At 33.3% G+C, this 25,434-nt stretch overlaps 1 protein-coding gene across 2 annotated transcripts in view; it reads left to right on the plus strand.

Moving 5' to 3' along the window:
• LOC137625333 (methylcrotonoyl-CoA carboxylase beta chain, mitochondrial-like) overlaps window positions 1-23,405 on the plus strand; it is a 75,486-nt gene extending 52,081 nt beyond the window's left edge. For both annotated transcript variants that reach the window (XM_068356175.1, XM_068356174.1), the window contains exons 11-13: window positions 11,533-11,658; window positions 18,742-18,855; window positions 20,920-23,405. In XM_068356175.1, the coding sequence (XP_068212276.1) occupies window positions 11,533-11,658; window positions 18,742-18,855; window positions 20,920-21,003 (324 nt within the window). In that variant the 3' untranslated portion in view covers window positions 21,004-23,405. The remainder of the gene's footprint in view (window positions 1-11,532; window positions 11,659-18,741; window positions 18,856-20,919) is intronic.
• The last annotated feature ends 2,029 nt before the right edge of the window (window positions 23,406-25,434 follow it).

Here is a 25,434-nt window from a genome sequence, read left to right on the forward strand (position 1 = left end):
TAATGATAATAATAATAATAATAATAAAAATGATTATCATTATCATTGTGATAATGATGATAAATATTATTTTCAACTATTATTAATATGTATAATTATTATTATTAATTATCATTATTATCATTAATGGTTATTATGATTATTAATAATTGTTATTATAAATAATTATTTTTGTTATTATTATTGTTATAATTATTGTTATTGATGATAATTATCAATATTTTAATTATTATTAATAATAATTGTTAATAATATTATTAATAATTATTATTAATTAAAAATTATTATTAAGGATTATTACTAATATTGATAATTATTATTATTAATTATTATTATTAATTTCTTTTAATATCAATAATATTTTTTTATCATTAGTATTTACTTTTTTTAATAATGATAATTAATATTATTATTGTTAATAATTTTGCTTATTATTGAGATAAAATAGTAATAATAATAATAATAATAATAATAATAATAATAATAATAATAATAATAATGATGATAATTGTTATTATCAATAAATAATATATCTTAATAATTGTTATTATAACCAATAATTAATATTATTTTTAGTAATTATAATTATTATTTATAAATATTAATTTTATTATTATTAACTATTATTATTATAAATAATTAATGTTATTATTAATTGTTTTTGTTTTAAATAATTATTATTGATAATTATTATTAATTATTATTATTAATTATTATTATTATTATTATTATTATTATTATTATTATTATTATTATTATTATTATTAATTATTATTATTATCAATTATTTTATATTAATAATTATTATTATAAATGTTTATTAGTATTAATTTTTATTATTATTATTATTATTATTATTATTATTATTATTATTATTATTGTTATTAATGATAATTATTTTCAATAACTATTATTATTATAAATTATTACTATTAATATTGATTATAATTATTATTAATTATGGATGTATGGATGGTGTTGTTGAGATGTTGAAGGAAGGGGGTGTGACTGTACTTGAATGGTTGGTGAGATTGTGTAATATGTGTTTTGTGTTGTCAATGGTACCAGTAGATTGGGTTTGTGCGTGTATTGTACCACTATATAAGGGTAAGGGAGATGTGCATGAGTGTTGTAATTCAAGAGGTATTAGTTTGTTAAGCGTAGTTGGAAAAGTGTATGGTAGAGTAATGATTAATAGGATCAAGGATAAAACAGAGAATGCAATCTTAGAAATACAGGGTGGTTTTAGAAGAGGAAGGGGTTGTATGAATCAGATTTTTACAGTAAGGCAGATATGTGAGAAATATTTAGCAGAAGGTAAGGAGGTGTATGTTGCGTTTATGGATTTGGAGAAAGCGTATGATAGAGTTGATAGGGAAGCAATGTGGAATGTGATGAGGTTATATGGAGTTGGTGGAAAGTTGTTGCAAGCAGTGAAAAGTTTCTACAAAGGTAGTAAAGCATGTGTTAGGATAGGAAATGAAGTGAGTGATTGGTTTCCGGTGAGAGTGGGGCTGAGACAGGGATGTGTGATGTCACCGTGGTTGTTTAACTTGTATGTTGATGGAGTGGTGAGAGAGGTGAATGCTCGAGTGCTTGGACGAGGATTACAACAGATAGACGAGAATGACCATGAATGGGAGGTAAATCAGTTGTTGTTTGCGGATGATACTGTACTGGTTGCAGACACAGAAGAGAAGCTTGGCCGATTAGTGACAGAATTTGGAAGAGTGTGTGAGAGAAGGAAGTTGAGAGTTAATGTGGGTAAGAGTAAGGTTATGAGATGTACGAGAAGGGAAGGTGGTGCAAGGTTGAATGTCATGTTGAATGGAGAGTTACTTGAGGAAGTGGATCAGTTTAAGTACTTGGGGTCTGTTGTTACAGCAAATGGTGGAGTGGAAGCAGATGTACGTCAGAGAGTGAATGAAGGTTGCAAAGTGTTGGGGGCAGTTAAGGGAGTAGTAAAAAATAGAGGGTTGGGCATGAATGTAAATAAAGTTCTATATGAGAAAGTGATTGTACCAACTGTGATGTATGGATCGGAGTTGTGGGGAATGAAAGTGACGGAGAGACAGAAATTGAATGTGTTTGAGATGAAGTGTCTAAGGATTATGGCTGGTGTATCTCGAGTAGATAGGGTTAGGAACGAAGTGGTGAGAGTGAGAACGGGTGCAAGAAATGAGTTAGCAGCTAGAGTGGATATGAATGTGTTGAGGTGGTTTGGCCATGTTGAGAGAATGGAAAATGGCTGTCTGCTAAAGAAGGTGATGAATGCAAGAGTTGATGGGAGAAGTACTAGAGGAAGGCCAAGGTTTGGGTGGATGGATGAAGTGAACAAAGCTCTGGGTGATAGGAGGATAGATGTGAGAGAGGCAAGAGAGCGTGCTAGAAATAGGAATGAATGATGAGCGATTGTGACGCAGTTCTGGTAGGCCCTGCTGCTGCCTCCGATGCCTTAGATGACCACGGAGGTAGCAGCAGTAGGGGATTTAGCATTATGAAGCTTCATCTGTGGTGGATAATGTGGGAGGGTGGGCTGTGGCACCCTAGCAGTACCAGCTGAACTCGGTTGAGTTCCTTGTTAGGCTGGAGGAACGTAGAGAGTAGAGGTCCCCCTTTTTTGTTTTGTTTCATTTGTTGATGTTGGCTACCCCCCAAAATTTGGGGAAGTGCCTTGGTATATGTATGTATTAATTGTCATTATTTTGAATTATTATTATTAATATTATTATTATTAATATTATTATTATTATTATTATTGTTATTATTATTATTATTATTTGTCGTTAATATTATTATTATTATTATTATTATTAATGATTATTATTATTATTGATAATTATTCATGATTGATTTTATTATGAATAATTAATATTGATAATAATAATTATTCATATTATTACTATCATTATTATTAATAGTTATTATTTATAATGATAATTATTATTGTTGTTATTGAAATTATTATTATTATTATTATCCTTATTAACCCTGGATAGGTACGCTCCTCGGACACCCCTTTAAGGGTATACTCGGACGCGAACGACCCCGACGCCAAAAAAAATTCTTGAAAAATCAGTTTTTGCAGTAACCTCCTTTGTTCTTTTGCCAAAAAAAACTTCAATGAATGCTTAAAACAACTGTAAAAATAAATACTACTCATCTGCAGAAAAACTTTATTATAAATATTTTAAAAAATTAAGTAGAAAAAAAAAGACCTGACATAAAAATTCATAAAAAAAAAGTTTATACATATATACACAAATCCTTTTAGGAATTGATTCTTGAATGTTTAGGACACATCTTGATGTATTTTGGATGAAGTCAGACCCATGGAGGTGAAGATCTGAAATGAGAAAAAAAGAGTAACTTTTTTTGGCCAAAAAAATTTGTCCAAATTTCATGAATTTTTTTGGGTACCCAAATGAAATAGGAAGTGGCTAATTTTTTTAGGGAATAAACATATGTTATCCTAAAATAGAAATATGTAAAAAAATCTTCATTATTTTGTAAATTACATTTATATCAGGGGCCATATCTAAAGGTAATTTTTTGAGTACTTAGAAATTTCGTAAAAAAATACATATATTTAATATATAATATGATATTTATGCAGGTAAAAATATACCAAAATATCACAAATTCTATAGGGAACAAGAATATATATAGATAGGGCAGCTTACGCTTCGGATATGTCCACAAAATGGCCGCCAACCACACTGACTCAGACTCCCTAATCTGCCACTTGAAATGTAGGAAGGGTATGTCAATTTCAAGGTGTTATTTACTAATCTAATTATTATTGGATATGCATAAAAATTGTATGGTGGGTTGCTGGATAATTGTCGATTATTTTACGACTATAAAATTGAAATTCTGACCCAAAAAAATTTTTTTGAAGGGAAATAAAATCGAAAAAAAAAAAATGTAAAACAATATAATATTTTAGCTAAAAAAATTTGATGATATTCAATCAAAAAAAAAAGTAAACAAAATTTTCCGACAAATAAACATCTAGAGGAATCATTACTCTGTGATAGTTCCTTAGTACGTAGTAATTTTGAAAGAATTGGGAAAAAACGAAAAAATGGCAATCACCGGAAAATCGAACACATACCTATATATACGCCATATCTGGCTAAAAAAAAGATAGGCATGGGTAGCCAGATCATCTAGAAACACTTTCCAACACTATAAAAATATAAGTTTTGCGACACTACTTGCCAATTCCTTACGGTAACATGACTAAGCGAAAAAATGCAAAACAAATAAAAAGGGGCACTCGCGGAAAAATGGCTAACATTCTAATATACGGCATTTCAGAAAAAAAAAATTCAGCCACGTGCTAGGCAAACCATCAAGGCACATTTTCCGACAAATAAACATCTAAATGAATCATTACTCTGTGATAGTTCCTTAGTACGTAGTAATTTTGAAAGAAATGGGAAAATACGAAAAAATGGCAATCACAGGAAAATCGAACACATACCTATATATACGCCATATCTGGCTAAAAAAAAAAAGATAGGCATGGGTAGCCAGATCATCTAGAAACACTTTCCAACACTATAAAATTATAAGTTTTGCGACACTACTTGCCAATTCCTTACGGTAACATGACTAAGCAAAAAAATGCAAAACAAATAAAAAGGGGCACTCGTGGAAAAATGGCCATTCTAATATACGGCATTTCAGAAAAAAAAATTTCAGCCACGTGCTAGGCAAACCATCAAGGCACATTTTCCGACAAATAAACATATAAATGAATCATTACTCTGTGATAGTTCCTTAGTACGTAGTAATTTTGAAAGAAATGGGAAAAAACAAAAAAATGGCAATCACAGGAAAATCGAACACATACTTATATATACGCCATATCTGGCTAAAAAAAAAATAGGCATGGGTAGCCAGATCATCTAGAAACACTTTCCAACACTATAAAGATATAAGTTTTGCGACACTACTTGCCAATTCCTTACGGTAACATGACTAAGCAAAAAAATGCAAAACAAATAAAAAGTGGCACTCGCGGAAAAATGCCCAACATTCTAATATACGGCATCTCAGATAAAAAAAAAGACATGCACGTGTTAGCCCAACCATCAAGGCACACTTTCTAACACATAAACATGAAAAAAAATGAATAATATACGGCAATTCCTTACTACGTAGTAAATTTTTACAAATATTGAAAAAAAACAGAAATTGGCAACCGCAGTTAAATACCCAATATACCAATAACTACGTCGTATCTGACAAAAACAAAATCACGCATGGGTAGCCAGATCATCTAGACACACTTTCCAACACTAAAAAAGCAAAAGTTTTACGACACTATTTCGCAATATCTTACGGAAAAATGACTTGACAAAAAAATGAAAAAAAATGAAAAAGGGGTACTCGCGGTAAAATGCCCGACATTCTAATATACGGCATCTCAGATAAAAAAAAAGACATGCACGTGTTAGCCCAACCATCAAGGCACACTTTCTAACACATAAACATGAAAAAAAAAATGAATAATATACGGCAATTCCTTACTACGTAGTAATTTTTACAAATATTGAAAAAAAACAGAAATTGGTAACCGCAGTTAAATACCCAATATACCAATAACTACGTCGTATCTGACAAAAACAAAGTCATGCATGGGTAGCCAGATCATCTAGACACACTTTCCAACACTAAACAAGCAAAAGTTTTACGACACTATTTGGCAATATCTTACGGAAAAATGACTTGGCAAAAAAATGAAAAAAAATGAAAAAGGGGCACTCGCGGTAAAATGGTCCTCGTGGTAATGAACGACATTTTAACTAAAAAAAAAATCATGCACATGGTAGCCAAACAATCCACCAAGACTTTCCTCAACTGATAACCTATACAAGTTGCACCATTCTACGACAATTTCATAATACGTAATAACTTTGATAATTATGCAAACTACCTTAGAAGGGTAAACTCGGTCGCGCTCGACCCCGACGCGTCTCAGAAATCGGGGAAGGAGTACAGCTACAGCAATGCACATCTGGACACTACTAGAGCGTGTAGGGGAGACACCTCCTGCAGGTCGATCACCCACAAATTCAGTCACGGGGGTGAGTCACGTGAGAAAAACCTGTTTTTTTTTTACGCTCGGGGTCGCGAACGACCCATCGTACCTATCCAGGGTTAATAATCTTTATTAATATTGTGAATAATTATTATTATTTATATAAATGATTATTGTTATAATATTTTATCATTAGTAATTATGATTATAAAGTAATAATTATTATTGATTATTTCCATCGTAAATTATTATTATTATCAATAATTATTCTTAATATTATTAGTAATTATTATTAGTAATAATAATGATAATTTTTATTATTATCATTATTACTAATTTTTATTATAGTTTATAATTATCATTATATGTAATTAATTTTATTAATTATTATGATTTTTTATTATTAACGATATTATAGAAAATAATTATTATTATTGTGAATTATTATTATCATTAATTATTATTATTAATAAAAATAACCATTACTATTTTTAACAATTATTTTAAAGAAGAATAGTATTATCAATAATTATTATGATTTTGAATAAATATAATTATTATCAATAACAATTATTGTTAAAATAATAATTAAAAATTATTATTATTAATATTATAATAATTGATTATCATTATTATTATTGTTAATAATTATCATTATGATAAATATTATAATTATGATTATTATTCATTATTGATAATAATTACTTTTTAATAATAATAATCATTAATATTAATTATTATTATTATTATTGATTATTATTAATATTACTGAAAATTATTAATTTTTTTTTATTATTGATAATAACTATTATTAATCTTAGTTATTTTATTATTAATAAGTATTATTCTATTAGGAATTATTATTATTATTATTATTATTATTATTATTATTATTATTATATTTAATAAGATTATTATAATTATTATTATTATTATTTATCAGTATTATTAATTATTATTATTATTAATTAATATTAGTATTATTAGTATTTATTATAAATTATTATTAATTGATATAATTAATTATTATTATTATTATTAGTTATAATTATTAACTATTATTATTAATAATTATTATCATTAAGAGATATTACTAATGATTATTGGAAATAATAATTATTATCATTACTAATTATTATTATTTTTTTATTATGAATAATTATTCATAATTATTGTTGTTATGATTATTGGAATTGATAATTTTTATTAATATTAATCATTATTATTATTAAATGTTTTTAATATTGATAATATTTTTTATTAATAATAATTTTCAATATTATAAATAATATTTTTAATTAGTAATTATTTTTAATAATTATAATGTATTGATTAGTATTATTAGTAATAATTCATATTAATGATAATTATTATTATTAATTAATATTATTGTTATCATTATTATTAACAATTATTATTTTTTTTATTATTATCATTATTAATTATTATTACTAATGATTATTATTCAAATTAATAATTATTATTATCGATAATTATCAATAATATTGTTGATATTTTTATTATTAATAACCATCATTATTATTAATTATTATTATTAATGATTATTTTTATTAATGATTATTTTTATTAATTATTATTTATTATTATTTTTATTATTTTTATTATTATTATTGTTATTATTATCATTATTATTATTATTATTATTATTCATAATAATAATTATTGTTATTATTGATAATTATTATTATTAATAATTATTCTCAGTATTATTAATAGTTATTTTTTTAGTTATTATTATTATTATTATTATTATTATTATTATTATTATTATTATTATTATTATTACTATTAGTAGTAGTAATAATCATTATTATCAACAATTATTGTTATTAATAATTATTATTAGTTATACATACATACATTTACCAAGGCACTTCCCCCAATTTTGGGGGGTAGCCGACATCAACAAAGAAACAAAAACAAAAAGGGGACCCCTACTCTCTACATTCCTCCCAGCCTAACAAGGGACTCAACCGAGTTCAGCTGGTACTGCTAGGGTGTCACAGCCCACCCTCCCACATTATCCACCACAGATAAAGCTTCATAATGCTGAATCCCGGACTGCTGCTACCTCCGCGGTCATCTAAGGCATCGGAGGCAGCAGCAGGGCCTACCGGAACTACGTCACAATCGCTCGCCATTCATTCCTATTTCTAGCACGCTCTCTTGCCTCGCTCACATCTATCCTCCTATCACCCAGAGCTTCCTTCACTCCATCCATCCACCCAAACCTTGGCCTTCCTCTCGTACTTCTCCCATCAACTCTTGCATTCATCACCTTCTTTAGCAGACAGCCATTTTCCATTCTCTCAACATGGCCAAACCACCTTAACACATTCATATCCACTCTAGCTGCTAACTCATTTCTTAAACCCGTTCTCTCCCTCACCACTTTGTTCCTAACTCTATGTACTTGAGATACACCAGCCATACTCCTTAGACACTTCATCTCAAACACATTCAATTTCTGTCTCTCCATCACTTTCATTCCCCACAACTCTGATCCATACACCACAGTTGGTACAATCACTTTCTCATATAGAACTCTCTTTACATTCATGCCCAACCCTCTATTTTTTACTACTCCCTTAACTGCCCCCAACACTTTGCAACCTTCATTCACTCTCTTATGTACATCTGCTTCCCCTCCACCATTTGCTGCAACAACAGACCCCAAGTACTTAAACTGATCCACCTCCTCAAGTAACTCTCCATTCAACATGACATTCAACCTTGCACCACCTTCCCTTCTCGTACATCTCATAACCTTACTCTTACCCACATTAACTCTCAACTTCCTTCTCTCACACACCCTTCCAAATTCTGTCACTAATCTTCCAAGCTTCTCTTCTGTGTCTGCAACCAGTACAGTATCATCCGCAAACAACAACTGATTTACCTCCCATTCATGGTCATTCTCGTCTACCAGTTTTAATCCTCGTCCAAGCACTCGAGCATTCACCTCTCTCACCACTCCATCAACATACAAGTTAAACAACCACGGCGACATCACACATCCCTGTCTCAGCCCCACTCTCACCGGAAACCAATCACTCACTTCATTTCCTATCCTAACACATGCTTTACTACCTTTGTAGAAACTTTTCACTGCTTGCAACAACCTTCCACCAACTCCATATAACCTCATCACATTCCATATTGCTTCCGTATCAACTCTATCATATGCTTTCTCCAGATCCATAAACGCAACATACACCCCCTTACCTTTTGCTAAATATTTCTCGCATATCTGCCGTACCGTAAAAATCTGATTCATACAACCCCTACCTCTTCTAATTATAATTATTATAATTTTTGATAATGTAATTAATAATGATTACTATAATTAATTGTTATTATAATTATAATCATTACTTATTATTATCATTTTTATTATTTATTATTTATTATTATTATTATTATTATTATTATTAGTATTATTAGTATTATTATTATCATTACTATTATTTTTAATTTTTAATTATTAATATTATTATTATTATTGATATTATTATATATTATTATTTATTATTATTATTTGTATTATGATTATTATTATTATTATTATTATTATTATTATTATTATTATTAATTATTATTATTTATTGTTATTATTATTATTATTATTATTATTATTATTATTATTATTATTAATTATTATTATTTATTGTTATTATTATTATTATTATTATTATTATTATTATTATTATTTAACACTATCATTATTTGTTATTATTATATATTTTTACTATTATTATTCATTATTATTATTATTATTATCATTATTATTATTATTATTATTATTATTATGATTATGATATTTACAAGATCGTTTTTAATCCTAGCTGGAAAAGCAAGATACTATAAACATCAGGGCTCCAACAGCAAAAGATAGCACCGTGAGGATAGGTAGCTAGGAAAGAACCAAACTACAAGAGAAGGAATAAAGAAACAAAATGAATTATTTCAAGAACAGTCACAACATTAAAGTAGATCTTTCATATATAAACTATAAAAACTTAAAGAAAAACAAGAGGAAGAGAAATGAGATAGAACAGCGTGGCCGAGTGTACCTTCAAGCAAGAGTACATTTTTTGCTGTAAATAATTATACATTTTGTTTACACTAAAGTATTTTTTTTAAATATACCAATTACTTTAAAATTTAGTTGCTTCTGTGATTTTTTAATTGTTTCTACCTCAATAGAAATGAAATAACTGTTAAATTTTTATATTGATATCATTTCGAGTCTATCACATGATAAATATGATAATGACTTAATCAGAGCAATATTTTCTCCTTTCTTCACTATCAACCTTCTCCCATTAGACATTTTTACCTCCTGTCAATTAACCACTTGAGCATTAAGAAAACATCACCGTAAAAATTAGATACTTCTTATGTGATGGTGTTGGTATAATACATGTATCATAATTGTAGATTTTTGTACCTGTTTGGCTTCCATTGTAAATAAAACTGGGAACCGTTTAAAGTTCTATTTGGAACATTTTTACTTCTTCCATAATTTTGCTTGTTCAAGTTTATTTCTTTCAGACGTGCTGTACATCTATGGGGGAAGGTTGGGATTGACTAATCTTTATGCAGTTTTAACCCTTTTACCCCTAGGCTATTTGGAAATTTCCAACCCTTAACCCCCAGGGGGTTATTTTTTTCCCAGCACATTTTGCAGTATATTTTTTTTAATTGCTCTAATAGCCTTAATTTTTGTCATAGAGAGGTCAGGTTGGTCTCATTCTCTTGGAAAATGCCTGAATTTTATAGCATTTTATGCAAGGACGTACCGGTACGTCCATGGGGGTAAAGGGATGGCTTTTGTGAAACGTACCAGTACGTCCTTTGGGGGTAAAAGGGTTAATGATTATTATTTGATTTTTAAAATTTTCTATCGAACCCCATGAGATTAAAGCGTTTTGAGTCGTGTACTGATGTGTTTTGTTAGAAATCCTGATTATATAGACAGTATAATGATTATTTGCCATTTCCAGGTTATTATAGTTGAAATAAAATTTCATGGGTCAGGTGACTCATTATCTGTGCAATTAATGTGCTATATGTAATAAGTAAGGTGGCCTGTAAGGTAGCAATTCTTACCTACTTAAAGAGTTGAACATAGCAACTTGAGAATTGATGATAAGCTCACATTGCAGTGTAGTACTTGCAAAAGCTGTTGTATTAAGGTTTCGGTGGTTTAATTAACTTCAATCTTGGTATAGCTTTATATTTCAGTTTTGAAACTAGAAGATATTCCTTAGGGGCGGACAGTTAAATCAATACTTCAGGGATTTGTATCTTGATTACTATAGTTTTGTTTCAGTGAATGTGAGCTAAATTTTTTGTAAATTTGTAGATTAATATTGATAGGTCCATGTAAGTTATCATTCTATTGTAAAACTTTGTACACCTTTGTATAACTTTGCATTTTATTCTTTCCTTTCCAGTGTGGACCATCATTTTCCCCAAACTTCATTTTTTCATGGCCGGGTACTACGGTGACCCACACTTTGAACCCACCTTGTGTCCCTCTTCCCGCGAAGCCCACAGAATCCTCAGGTGCAGGTGGAAAGGTAAAGTACTTAGCTTTATATTTAGTATTACAGTGGAACCTCTACATACGAATTTAATCCGTTCCAGAACCAACTTCGGATGTAGAAATTGTTCGGATGTAGAAACGAATTTTCCCATAAGAATACATTGAAATAGGATTAATCCGTGGTTGAGCCCAAAAACCTATGATAACTTCTTAATAAACTACTACACATAACTTTCCCATGAGAATAATGAACACTAAATTAGATAATAGACATGTAAATAAGAAGAATAGACATGTAAATAAGAAGAATTAGCAAAAAATGATAAATAAGAAACGGGTTTTTAGCGTCACTTTACCTTAGAAACTCCAGCGCAGGTGTTGTTCGTCTTCGCTACGCAGAGAGGAGAGAGGAGACGGACGGACGGCGAGGAGGTAGAGAGGTTAACTACGATAAACGTAACACTACCGTAACTTATTCTAACTTACACTAAGTGAACTTTAACATAACTTAGCTTATTTTTTTTTTTATTTTTACATTTTATATTTTTTTTTACATTTTCTTTTTTTCTTTTTGATGATTACGTAATTTTAATCACTATCACTTACATTTAAAATTGACTGAATTTCTTTTGCTTCACTCTTTTCCGTTTTCTGTGTTTCACTTTCTTCCTCTTCACTCTTTGCCGTTTTCTTCGGTTCACTTACATCCTCTTCATCGCGAGTTCGCTTCGCAGTTTTTTTAAAGAAAGCATCGATAGATAATTGCTTCTTACGGCTTTTCAGAATGTTTCGAAAGTGCGTTAGGCAAACATCATCGAATTGAGAAACTACACGACAAACCTGCAATTTCTTTGGATGGTATTTGTCGATGAAGTCGACCACGTCTTGATATTTTCCTAACACCTCTTTTATTTGCGCTGAACCTAACACATGTTCTACCTCCTCGCTCTCTTCCTCGTCATCACTCATGTGCTCCGACATAGCATGGAGTGCCTTGAGCTCATCCGTCGTCAGTTCGTCGTGATGTTCGGCGATGAGTTCCTTAACGTCATCTGCGTTGACCTCCAGACCCATGGACTTGCCAAGGGAGACTATTTCCTCTACGGCTTCTGCTGCACCGACCACGGGATCAGGTTCGGGGTCAAAACCCTCGAAATCTCGGGGAGAAACTGCATCAGGCCACAGCTTCTTCCATGCAGAATTGAGGGTCCGTCGAGTTAATCCCACCCAAGCCTGATCAATGATCTTTAAGCAGTGCACGATATTGAAGTGGCCCCTCCAAAATTCACGCAAAGTTAAGTTGGTGCTTTGCGTGACATTAAAGCACTGCTTGAATAAGTGCTTGGTGTACAGCTTCTTAAAATTAGAGATGACTTGCTGGTCCATGGGCTGGAGGATAGAGGTGGTATTTGGTGGAAGATACAGCACCTTTATGAACTTGTATTCATCGAAGATATCATCTTCAAGTCCGGGGGGGTGAGCGGGTGCATTGGCAAGGCATAGCAGGCACTTTAAAGGCAATTTCTGCTCATGAAGATACTTCTTCACAGAAGGACCGAAAACTTGGTTTACCCATTGCACAAAGAATTGCCTAGTGACCCAGGCCTTCGAGTTGGATCGCCAGAAAACATGAAGCTGATCCTTATCGACGTTGTGTGCTTTAAAGGCCCTAGGGTTCTCCGAATGGTAAACAAGCAAGGGCTTGACTTTAAAGTCCCCGCTAGCGTTGGCACATAGAGCAAGAGTCAACCGATCCTTCATTGGCTTATGCCCAGGCAATTTCTTCTCTTCAGCAGTGATGTAGGTTCGACTCGGCATCTTCTTCCAAAACAGCCCGGTTTCATCACAATTGAACACCTGCTGCTCTACGTAGCCTTCTTCCTTTACGATATTTTCGAATTTCTTAACAAAGTCAGTTGCAGCCTTTGTGTCCGCACTAGCAGCCTCTCCGTGGCGAACAACTGAATGAATCCCGGACCGTTTCTTAAATTTCTCGAACCAGCCACGAGATGCCTTGAAATCATCTGAGGAAGGCTCGGTTGAACTCTCCCCAGCATCACCCCCAGAGCTCTCCTCCTTCAAGTCCGTAAAGATGGCGTGCGCCTTCTCGCAGATAACGGTTTCGGTGATGGTGTCGCCAACGATCTCTCTATCCTTAATCCACACTAGTAGAAGTTGTTCCATCTCTTCTATGATAGGGGTACGGCGTTTGGAAATTATAGTGATCCCCTTAGAAGGTTTCACTGCTTTAATAGCTTCCTTCTGTTTAAGGATTGTCGAGATCGTCGACATATTACGGCCATACTGTTTAGCAAGTTCACTCACGCGGATGCCACGCTCATGTTTTTCAATAATTTCCTGCTTAATTTCTATAGAAAGCATTTCCTTCTTCCTTTTCTCACCACTACCACTACCACTGGCAAAACTAAGCCTTTTTGGACCCATGATTTACGTAAATTATCGTTAATGGATGCACGTAAAAAATCACGATTAATTCACAGTTAATATTAGAACGCAAAGAGCACAATCGCAAGAAGCCGACGAGAACAGAGGACTGACCCAAGCCGCGCTAATTGAGCGTCCCTCCTAGGTCGATGTGCTGCCTTCTATCGGCGGAAATAAAAAACACTTCAGGCGCTATGAGCACCGACTACGCGTACGAGTATTGTTTACTTCGGGTGTCGAAAAAAACATTCGGGTGTAGAGTCGGAACGTGTTCGAATTGTACTTCGCGTGTCGAAAAATTCGGATACAACCGGTACGACGAAAATTGCTACTTCGTGTGTCGAAATAAAATTTGGGTGTAGAGTCAAAAATTTGCTCGAATTTTACTTCGGATGTTGGAAAATTCGGATGTAGATACGTTCGTGTGTAGAGGTTCCACTGTACTTGGAATCTTTCTATTTACTATGGCACTTACCTCAATTTTGGTAGTTAGCCAACATCTAAAGAAACAAAAGGGAAAATTTTCTTTTGTTCATCCTTGCCTGACGAGAGGCTCGACCGAGTTTAGTTAGAACTGCTAGGGTGCCATAGCCCACTCTCCCCCCATCTTTCACCACAAATGAAGTTTCATATGCTGACTTTGCTTCTGCCGCTACCTCAGCTGTGACCCGAGGTAGCAGCAGGGTCTGTGAAAACTACAGTGTGTCACAATCGCTTGCCATTCATTTCTATTCCTAGCATACTCTTTTGCCTTTCACACATCTATCCTCCTGTCCCCTACTGTTTTCTTCACTTCACTCATCCACCCAAACTCTTGCCTTCTTTAGCAGACTGCCATTTTCCATCCTCTCTACATGACCAAACCACCTCAACACATTCATAGCCACTTTAGCTGCTAATTCATTCCTCTCACCAGTTCTCACTCTTACTACTTTGTTCTTAACCCTATCCAATCGAGATACACTAGCTATTCTCCTCAGACACTTCATCTCTTCAATTACAGTCTCTCCGTCACTTTCATTTTCCACAACTCCAATCTATGCATCATAGTTGGTACAGTCATTTTCTCATACAGAACTCTCTTAATGTTCATTCCTAACCCTCTATTCTTTACCACTCCCTTCACTGACCCCAGCACTTTACATCCTTCATTCACCCTCTGAAGTACATCTGCTTCCACTTCACCATTTGCAGCAACAACAGACCCCAAGTACTTAAACTGATCTACTTCCTCAAGTAACTCTCTATTCAACACTCCATCCAGTCTTTCACCGCCCTCACCTCTTGTGTACCTCATTACCCTACTCTTACACACATTTACTCGCAACTTCCTTCTCTCACACACCCTTCCAAACTCTGTCACTAATCGACACAGCTTCTCTTCTTGAGTCTGCAACCAACACAGTCAATGGAATTTTCTTTTCTCTATGGTATGATTTATAGTTATTAGGTGTAGGGAAGGCCATTTTGGGTTTATATCCACTTTTCAAGATACAGTACAATAAAGATAAAGTACAATAAAGATGTTATTCATCAGCTTTTATTGATTAAGTACTTATGGGGAATAGTTTTTTCTTTAACATTTTACATCTTTAACATCTTACTTATTAGATGGATCATTTCAAGTTTTTTATTAACATCTATGCGCCAGGCCACCCTAGCTCACTTCATCTCCCTGACGGGTGTTTTCAGTTACCCTAGTGTAATCAGAAAACTCCCAAATGGCAACATCCTATCCATTTGCTGATTCATCATATGAATTTGGATGCTGGCATCCCACCTGTCTAGTAGGAGTTAAAGCCTTATTCTTCAGCTATGTGTTTAAAGGCTTAAAGGCTACTTATGAATGGCAGAGGTAAGGGTCAGTGACATTGCCCTATCATGCAGGACAATGCCCTAGAGACTGACCATATACAGTATATATATGATCAGCATCCAAGCCCCCTCTCCACCCAATCTAGGACCAAGGATGGCCGGGCAATGACTGCTGATGACTCTGCTGATAGACCTATAGGCTCCCTCAAACCCCCCATCCTTAGCTCACAAGGATGTTGAGGTTGTAGAGACCAAAGGAACTAGCGAGTTTGAGCGGGACTCGAACCCCAGTGTGGCGATCACCAGTCATGGATGTTACCAGTTCTATAGAACAAAAAAGCCCCAAATTACTTTTTCATTATAGAGTATATAATATATATGCATTTATATTTTATTTGAGAAAAATATTTCAATCAGTTGTTAGAGGAATTTGGGCCATTAAAAAAGCTATTGAAGCAAGTAATATATGAAGAGAAATGCGTGCTAAATTTACCTTTGCATAATCTGATAAGATTAATTAGCTTCAAGTTTTACCAGAATTGCTTTTTTATTTTAGGGGAATTTCAAGTCTTACCAGATTTGCTTTTCTGTTTTAGGGGAATTTCAAGTGTTACCAGATTTGCTTTTCTGTTTTAGGGGAATTTCAAGTCTTACCAGATTTGCTTTTCCGTTTTAGGGGAATTTCAAGTCTTACCAGATTTGCTTTTCCGTTTTAGGGGAATTTCAAGTCTTACCAGATTTGCTTTTCTGTTTTAGGGCAATTTCAAGTGTTTCCATATTTGATTTTCTGTTTTAGGGGAATTTCAAGTGTTACCAGATTTGCTTTTCCGTTTTAGGGCAATTTCAAGTGTTACCATATTTGCTTTTCTGTTTTAGGGCAATTTCAAGTGTTACCATATTTGCTTTTCCGTTTTAGGGCAATTTCAAGTGTTACCAGATTTGCTTTCCCTGTTTTAGGGGAATTTCAAGTGTTACCAGATTTGCTTTTCTGTTTTAGGGCAATTTCAAGTGTTACCAGATTTGCTTTTCTGTTTTAGGGGAATTTCAAGTGTTACCAGATTTGCTTTTCCGTTTTAGGGGAATTTCAAGTGTTACCAGATTTGCTTTTCTGTTTTAGGACAATTTCAAGTGTTACCAGATTTGAATTTCCGTTTTAGGGGAATTTCAAGTGTTACCAGATTTGCTTTTCCGTTTTAGGGGAATTTCAAGTCTTACCAGATTTGCTTTTCTGTTTTAGGACAATTTCAAGTGTTACCAGATTTGCTTTCCCTGTTTTAGGGGAATTTCAAGTGTTACCAGATTTGCTTTTCCGTTTTAGGGGAATTTCAAGTGTTACCAGATTTGCTTTCCCTGTTTTAGGGGAATTTCAAGTGTTACCAGATTTGCTTTTCTGTTTTAGGGCAATTTCAAGTGTTACCAGATTTGCTTTTCTGTTTTAGGGGAATTTCAAGTGTTACCAGATTTGCTTTTCCGTTTTAGGGGAATTTCAAGTGTTACCAGATTTGCTTTTCCATTTTAGGGGAATTTCAAGTGTTACCAGATTTGCTTTTCTGTTTTAGGGCAATTTCAAGTGTTACCAGATTTGCTTTTCCATTTTAGGGGAATTTCAAGTGTTACCAGATTTGCTTTTCCATTTTAGGGGAATTTCAAGTGTTACCAGATTTGCTTTTCTGTTTTAGGACAATTTCAAGTGTTACCAGATTTGATTTTCGGTTTTAGGGGAATTTCAAGTCTTACCAGATTTGCTTTTCCGTTTTAGGGGAATTTCAAGTCTTACCAGATTTGCTTTTCCGATTTAGGGGAATTTCAAGTGTTACCAGATTTGATTTTCCGTTTTAGGGGAATTTCAAGTGTTACCAGATTTGCTTTTCCGTTTTAGGGCAATTTCAAGTGTTACCAGATTTGATTTTCTGTTTTAGGGCAATTTCAAGTGTTACCTGATTTGATTTTCCATTTTAGGGAAATTTCAAGTCTTACCAGATTTGCTTTTCCGTTTTAGGGGAATTTCAAGTGTTACCAGATTTGCTTTTCCGTTTTAGGGGAATTTCAAGTCTTACCAGATTTGCTTTTCTGTTTTAGGACAATTTCAAGTGTTACCAGATTTGCTTTTCTGTTTTAGGGCAATTTCAAGTGTTACCAGATTTGCTTTTCTGTTTTAGGGCAATTTCAAGTGTTACCAGATTAGCTTCTCTATTTTAGGGCAATTTCAAGTGTTACCAGATTTGTTTCTCTGTTTTAGGGCAATTTCAAGTGTTACCAGATTAGCTTCTCTATTTTAGGGCAATTTCAAGTGTTACCAGATTTGCTTCTCTGTTTTAGGGCAATTTCAAGTGTTACCAGATTTGCTTCTCTGTTTTAGGGCAATTTCAAGTGTTACCAGATTTGCTTCTCTGTTTTAGGGAATTTCAAGATTTACCAGATTTGCTTTCCCTGTTTTAGGGGAATTTCAAGTGTTACCAGATTTGCCTTTTAGGGCAATTTCAAGAGTTACCAGATTTGTATAGTGCCCCTATACATAATTTGCTTTTTTATTTTAGGAAAATAACTTCGGTCTTGTTAGTATTGCCTATCTGTTTGTACAGTACGTCAACCTTCATATGTGCAATAAATAAATGCCTTTGAAAAGTATCACAAGTATTATAATTTCTGTCTACATTTCTCACATACATCTTACAGTTTCAAAACCAAATTTTAAAGAAAATGTTTCCTGTCATAATATTAGTCTCACTTCCCATGAACATTTGAGCTTAGGACTGAATTTACTGTTACCAGGTCTTAGTTTGAGCTTCTTTCACCATACCATATTAGGAATGGTCCACTTTATTTAATTATCTCATGATTATATATTTCTTTTCAGGACAAAAAGAAACCCAGATCTCTTTCTGCATTCAATTTTCCTGTTGGCAGCTCGTTTTACATGGCCGCAGAGTCTCTCATCGATGGGATCATAGTTCCTTCAGATACGAGGAAGGTGAGTGCGACGTGTTTAACCCTTTTACCCTCAAAGGACGTACTGGTACGTTTCACAAAAGCCCCTTTACCCCCATGGACGTACCGGTACGTCCTTGCAAAAAATGCTATAAATTTTTTTTTTTTTATATTTTTGATAATTTTTTTTAGATAATTCAGGCATTTTCCAAGAGAATGAGACCAACCTGACCTCTCTATGACAAAAATTAAGGCTGTTAGAGCAATTTAAAAAAAATATACTGCAAAATGTGCTGGGGAAAAAAATAACCCCTTGGGGGTTAAGGGTTGGAAATTTCCAAATAGCCAGGGGGTAAAAGGGTTAAGAAATAGAGAAGTATAATTTAACATTACACTTTGCTGATGATTTGTCAATGATAAATAGTTTAGTTTATTAGTATACAGAAAGTCCTCAACTTATTTAATAGGTTTCAAGAAGCTGTTTGTAAGTTGAATTCTGTTAAGTTTTGGCGTAGGGTAGGCCTAACCTGAATCCCATGCCTATGATTTCCAGTTACAAAAGTCAATAAAAATGATTATTATCATTATTATTATTATTATTATTATTATTATTATTATTATTACTTGTTAAGCTACAACACTAATTGGAAAAGCAGGATGCTATAACCCCAGGGGCTCCAACAGGGAAAATAGCTCAGTGAGGAAAGGAAACAAAGAAAAATAAAACATTTTAAGAACGTTATTAAAATAAATATCTCCTATATAAACTATAAAAACTTTAACAAAATAAGAGGAAGAGAAATAAGATAGAATAATGTGCGCGAGTGTACCCTCAAGCAAGAGCTGGGTTTCATATGAAATAGATATCAGGTTATTACAAATGTCGTTTTGCTTTCTGTGTCAAATGATTTATTATTTTTTTACAGTACAGTATTTCATTATCTTTGTTATTTTCATTTGGATTTGTGTCTATCTCCGAACGTTTGTAAGTTAAGGATCTTACGCTGAACTTATATTCAATAGAAATAAAACAGAATACGTTTTATTTATAAGGAAAATAACAAGCTATAGACAGGATTCTCTCTCTCTCTCTCTCTCTCTCTCTCTCTCTCTCTCTCTCTCTCTCTCTCTCTCTCTCTCTCTCTCTCTCTCTCTCTCAACTGATAAATTTCAAGTCTTGATAATAATTCTTACCGTCTGCTTCTGAGGATCTGTTTCTATCAAAGGAACCATTCGTGGATCCAGTCTGCCGAGAATCCTTTCAATCTGTAACAAAGTATGGCAAGTTGGCGCCTGGTTTTAATCTGTCCAGGAAATAAAAGGGAAAAATGATAAATTGATAAATATTTTACTCTGATCGTGAAATTGATGCAATGTTCAATAGATGTGTACGCAAAAATATGTAGCTTTTACTAAATTTCCAAAGCCAATTTTAGATGAATATCACCTATGGTTTGAAACTTTGACAGTATTTTTACAAGAATTGTGAGACAAATCATTTTCTTTATTTTTATGAATAATTCTTGTGAAAGTGTTTTCAAGTTCCATAACATCGAAATTTGTTCCTTATTTTTCATAATTTTTTACAGTTTAATTTTGTTTTAGATGTTTTATATTGTTTTGGTATTTTTTTTTCAGGCGTTTCTTTACACGTTTATCCCAATTATTTTCATCATCATCATCTCCTACGCCTATTGACGCAAAAAGCCTCGGTTAGATTTCACCAGTTGTCTGTATCTTGAACTTTTAATTTAAAATTTCTCCATTCATCATATCCTGCTTCATGCTTCATAGTCCTCAGTCATGTGGGCCTGGGTCTTTCAACTCCTCTGATACCTGGTGGAGCCCCATTAAATGTTGGTTGAACTAATCTCTCTTGGTTAGTGCAAAGAGCGTGCCCAAATCATCTCCATTTACCGCTCACCATGATCTCATCCATTTATAATTGTACATTTTACATTTGAATTTTTATGGTCCTTTTTTTTTTTTTTTGTAGCTCCGAGTGATATTGAAGGACTGCAGTTCTTTTTAAATATTTTGTTTGTACTGATAGTTTATTGCAGTATTAATCATAATTACTGATTATATTTTTCCACGTATTTCGCAGGTTGTTGCCAAATGCTTGCAAATATGCCGCCAGCAAGAATCGCTGGTGAATAGTTCAAAGGATTTCCCAGTGTTCAGACTTTAATACATTTTTAGATATGTAATTTACATAAATACTTTTAATAAAGATCTTAGAGGATTTCTTACTGTAATGATTGTGGTTATGGCTCTTTGTAGCCAAACAGAAGAAAAGAGGTGCTATATATTTTTAGATTTTTATATTAGCTATGAAACAGTAGTGTGAATTTTTCAGGGATTATGCATATTTTCTAAAATTAGGACTCTGTGCATATCGGTCCAAACCTGGTAGGTCCAGGACTTGCCTGTTTGCTGTGGCTTTCTTGGAAACCTGTATTGGAATGAATGATTTCTTTGATGAAAATTTTGTGGGTAGCTCATTTGAAATAGGTTCTCTGTCTTGTGTTCATTCATAAAACATAGCTACTACTTTACAAAAACTTCAATTTCTAAACTGTTGAGACCTGAGGCTCATTAAAGGCTATTAAGGTAGGTGCGGTTCTTCGTAGCATCTTTTCAACACCAGTTGCTGCTTCCTCCGATGCCTTAGATGACCGCGGAGGTAGCAGCAGTAGGGGATTCAGCATTATGAAGCTTCATCTGTGGTGGATAACGGGGGAGGGTGGGCTGTGGCACCCTAGCAGTACCAGCTGAACTCGGTTGAGTCCCTTGTTAGGCTGGGAGGAACGTAGAAAATAGAGGTCCCCTTTTTTGTTTTTGTTCATTTGTTGATGTCGGCTACCCCCCAAAATTGGGGGAAGTGCCTTGGTATATGTATGTATGCGTATGTACTTATCATTTATTTCCATTGAAGCCATCCCTCCTAGTATCCAGCATTTTCAACTTTGTTGTATTAGAATTTTTCACCGCCTTTTATCCACCCATCAGTGTACCTTATATGGCATACTTATATGTCACTCAAGGTCTGTACAGTGTACATTTGGCAAAGAGTACATTGCCTTTTGCATTTAACTTTTCATCTACAGCTGTACTGTATTTTTTTTGGACCCATCCCATCTAGCTTTCCTTTACTCTTAACTTACCCTGCTAGAATTTTCTCCTTTAAAAACAAACCTTTATTGGTGAGCTGTATCAGAATCTAGAAATGTGATCCAGTGGTTTTGCTAAACTACTCTATCTATCTATTTACCAAGTCACTTCCCCCAATTTTGGGGTGTAGCTAACATCAAACAAAGGAACAAAAAGGGACCTTTCCTCTCTCTGCTTCTCCCAGCCTGACGAGGGATTTAGCCAAGTTTGGCTGGTACTGCTGGTGTGCCACAGCCCACCCTGCTGAACTACTTGATAAAATGCACTTGCACTTCCAACCATTTTCACGTACAAAAGAAAGAAGCTTCAAAATTCTGCAGCTGAAATGAGTCAATCTGGGGAAGGTCTTATATGCAATCTATCCATCTCTTATTTCATATTAAAACTTTGAATTATGTATGAGCAAATTTAAGGCATTGAAATCTTCCATAAAGTTGTAACGACAGTATGAATGTAAATATGAAAATTGTTTTAGAATGATTTTATGTACTGTTTTACCATTTTTATGCAATACACGTAGGAAGGTTTAATTAGAATTATTCTCTAAGAAGAAAAATGTAAATATATTGATTCACATATATAGTCTTGCATAAGAAATACCTCAGTAAATTAGTTTTTTTGTTCAATATCTTACCTCCTTAAGAGTACTGTATGCCATTATCCATTGTTATGTAGAAATATGCAAAAGAATCAACAGGGAATAGATTGAGCCATACTATATTAGAGTTTAATGCAATTTTAATAAGTACTTGTAGTTTCTTGCCAGGCATTCATTGCCTTGGAAAATTTTACATTTGACTTATTATGGGCATGAGCAAGAACCTGATTTTTAGGGCCCTTCCATACGGAGGGCAATTGCAAGGCGGAGACTCTGATTTGCCGGTAATTCTTTCGCTTTGAAACATTGTTACCAGATCAAAAAGTCCAAGGCAGTCAGTAGGCACAGGCAGGCGAATGAATAACATGGGCCAGACCCTGGGCAGAGTGCGGTCAGAGTTGCGTCTGACAATAGTCAGGCGCCTACCTAGTACCTCAATAATGGGCAAGGCCACTTCGATAGTTTGCCCGTGTTTCCTCCTCTATGACGTCATCTACACTCGTGATCGTCACCCATACAACAAAACTGGTAACTGTCTGGCCGCCGTGCACTTGCCCCTCGTGTGGAAGGACCTTAAGTTGCTCAGAAAATACCAAGTAACACGAATGAAATGATGCGTTCACATCTTTCATTGTTTCTATTACGGCGGTATTTGGTAGCATAAGTTTGTTTTTACCTTATAGAATTATTCTAGCATTACTTTTTAATGGTGCCTTTCTGTTATGCAACTATATCAATGCAAGTAAGGTAAGAAAAACTAGGCAATAGTTTTGTAATATTATTGGTATTCGTAATTTTTTTGAAATTGTGAATATACTGTGCTTCTTACTGCTATTATTTTTATTTCCCCTCTGATTCTGTAATGAATGGTATATGTAAATATTGAATTGTGATATAAAATAGGACTGTTTCATAATGTTGGATGGAGTAGAGATGGTGTGTTCTGTGTTCAATTCAAGTCATCTTGAACCTCACACTAAAGTACTGTATTTGAGATACTACAGCTTGGGAGTTATGGTGTCCTTTGACTGGCCAGACAGTACTACATTGGATCCTTCTCTCTTGTTACAGTTCATTTTCCTTTTGCCTACACATACACAGAATAGGCTGGCCTATTCTTTACATATTCTCCTCTGTCCTTATACACCTGACAACACTGAGATTAACAAACAATTCTTCACTCAAGGGGTTAACTACTGCATTGTAATTATTCAGTGGCCACTTTCCTCTTTGTAAGGGTAGAAGAGACTCTTTAGCTATGGTTAGCAGCTCTTCTAGGATAAGGACACTCCAAAATCAAACTATTGTTCTCTAGTCTTGGGTAGTGCCATAGCCTTTGAACCATGGTCTTCCACTGTTTTGGGTTAAAGTTCTCTTGCTTGAGGGTACTCTAGGGCACACTACTCTATTTTATTTCTCTTCCTTTTGTTTTGTTAAAGGTTTTACAGTTCATATAAGAAATATTAATTTTAATGTCACTTCGTAAAATATTTAATATCTCATTGTTTCCTTTCTTCACAGGGCTATTTTCCTTGTTGGAGCCTCTGGACTTATAGCATCATGCTTTTCCAACTAGGGTTGTAGCTTAGCAAGTAATAATAATAATAATAATAATAATAATAGTAATAGCATAAAATATTTTACGAACAGTGACAACATTGAAATTAATATTTCATATAAAAAATGTAAAACCTTTAACAATTCAAAAGGAAGAGAAATAAGATAGAATAGTGTGCCCAAAGGGTACCCTCAAACAAGACAGTTGTGAGACCGGCAATGATGTATGGAGCGGAGACATGGGCAATAAAGAAGACAGAAGAGAAGAAGATGGATGTGGCAGAAATGAGAATGTTGAGATGGATGTGTGGGGTGACAAGAATAGATAAGATACGGACAGAATGAGGTAATTAGGGGTACCACAGGAGTTAAAAAACTATCAGATAAGATCCAAGAAAGTAGACTGAGGTGGTATGGTCATATCATGAGAAGAGATGAATAGTATATTGGGAGGAGAGTGATGGAAATGTAAGTACGGGGAGTGAGATGGAGAGGGAGACCAAAGCGAAGGTGGGTGGTCTGTATCAAGGATGACCTTCGATCAAAGGGATTAACCGGTGATGAGGTGTGGGACAGAGGTAGATGGAGAAAGCTGTCCAGAAACATCGACCCCAAATAGAAGTGGGAAAAGATCTAGACAAAGAAGAAGAAGAATAATAGTAATAGCGCTTCCATTTTTATTTTTACTGAAAGTTAATGCGTTGAAGAACGGTACAGGTTTTGATTCGTATAGGTGGCGTATTTTATAGTGGAATGAATTTAATCAACATTTGTAAAAGGGCAGTGAATCAAGAAAGGGAATTTTTTGTTTGCAAAAGAAAGAAAAAATAGAATTGGGGTAGCTATGGAGACCAAGGATTGTAGGAAGGGGATGTGGAGCCTTGCAGTAATGAAGTGTAGCTGTTGAATTATAAGCATAGGCTACACATACTTCCCCCTCTTACCAGGTTATGACTACTCCTTCTTCCCTCTACCAAGGGACTGCAAGAACTGAGCATGATCATATATATATATATATATATATATATATATATATATATATATATATATATATATATATATATATATATAGATATATATATATATATATATATATATATATATATATATATATATATATATATATATATATATATATATATATATATATATATATATATATATATATATATATATATATATATATATATATATATATATATATATATATATATATATATATACATATATAGTCAGACACTGCTAGTTATTATATAGGGTAGATTAGAGCCCTATTAGAATCTTTTACTTATA

This window comes from Palaemon carinicauda, chromosome 32 (genome assembly GCF_036898095.1).
Source record: "Palaemon carinicauda isolate YSFRI2023 chromosome 32, ASM3689809v2, whole genome shotgun sequence".
Lineage (NCBI taxonomy): Eukaryota > Metazoa > Arthropoda > Malacostraca > Decapoda > Palaemonidae > Palaemon > Palaemon carinicauda.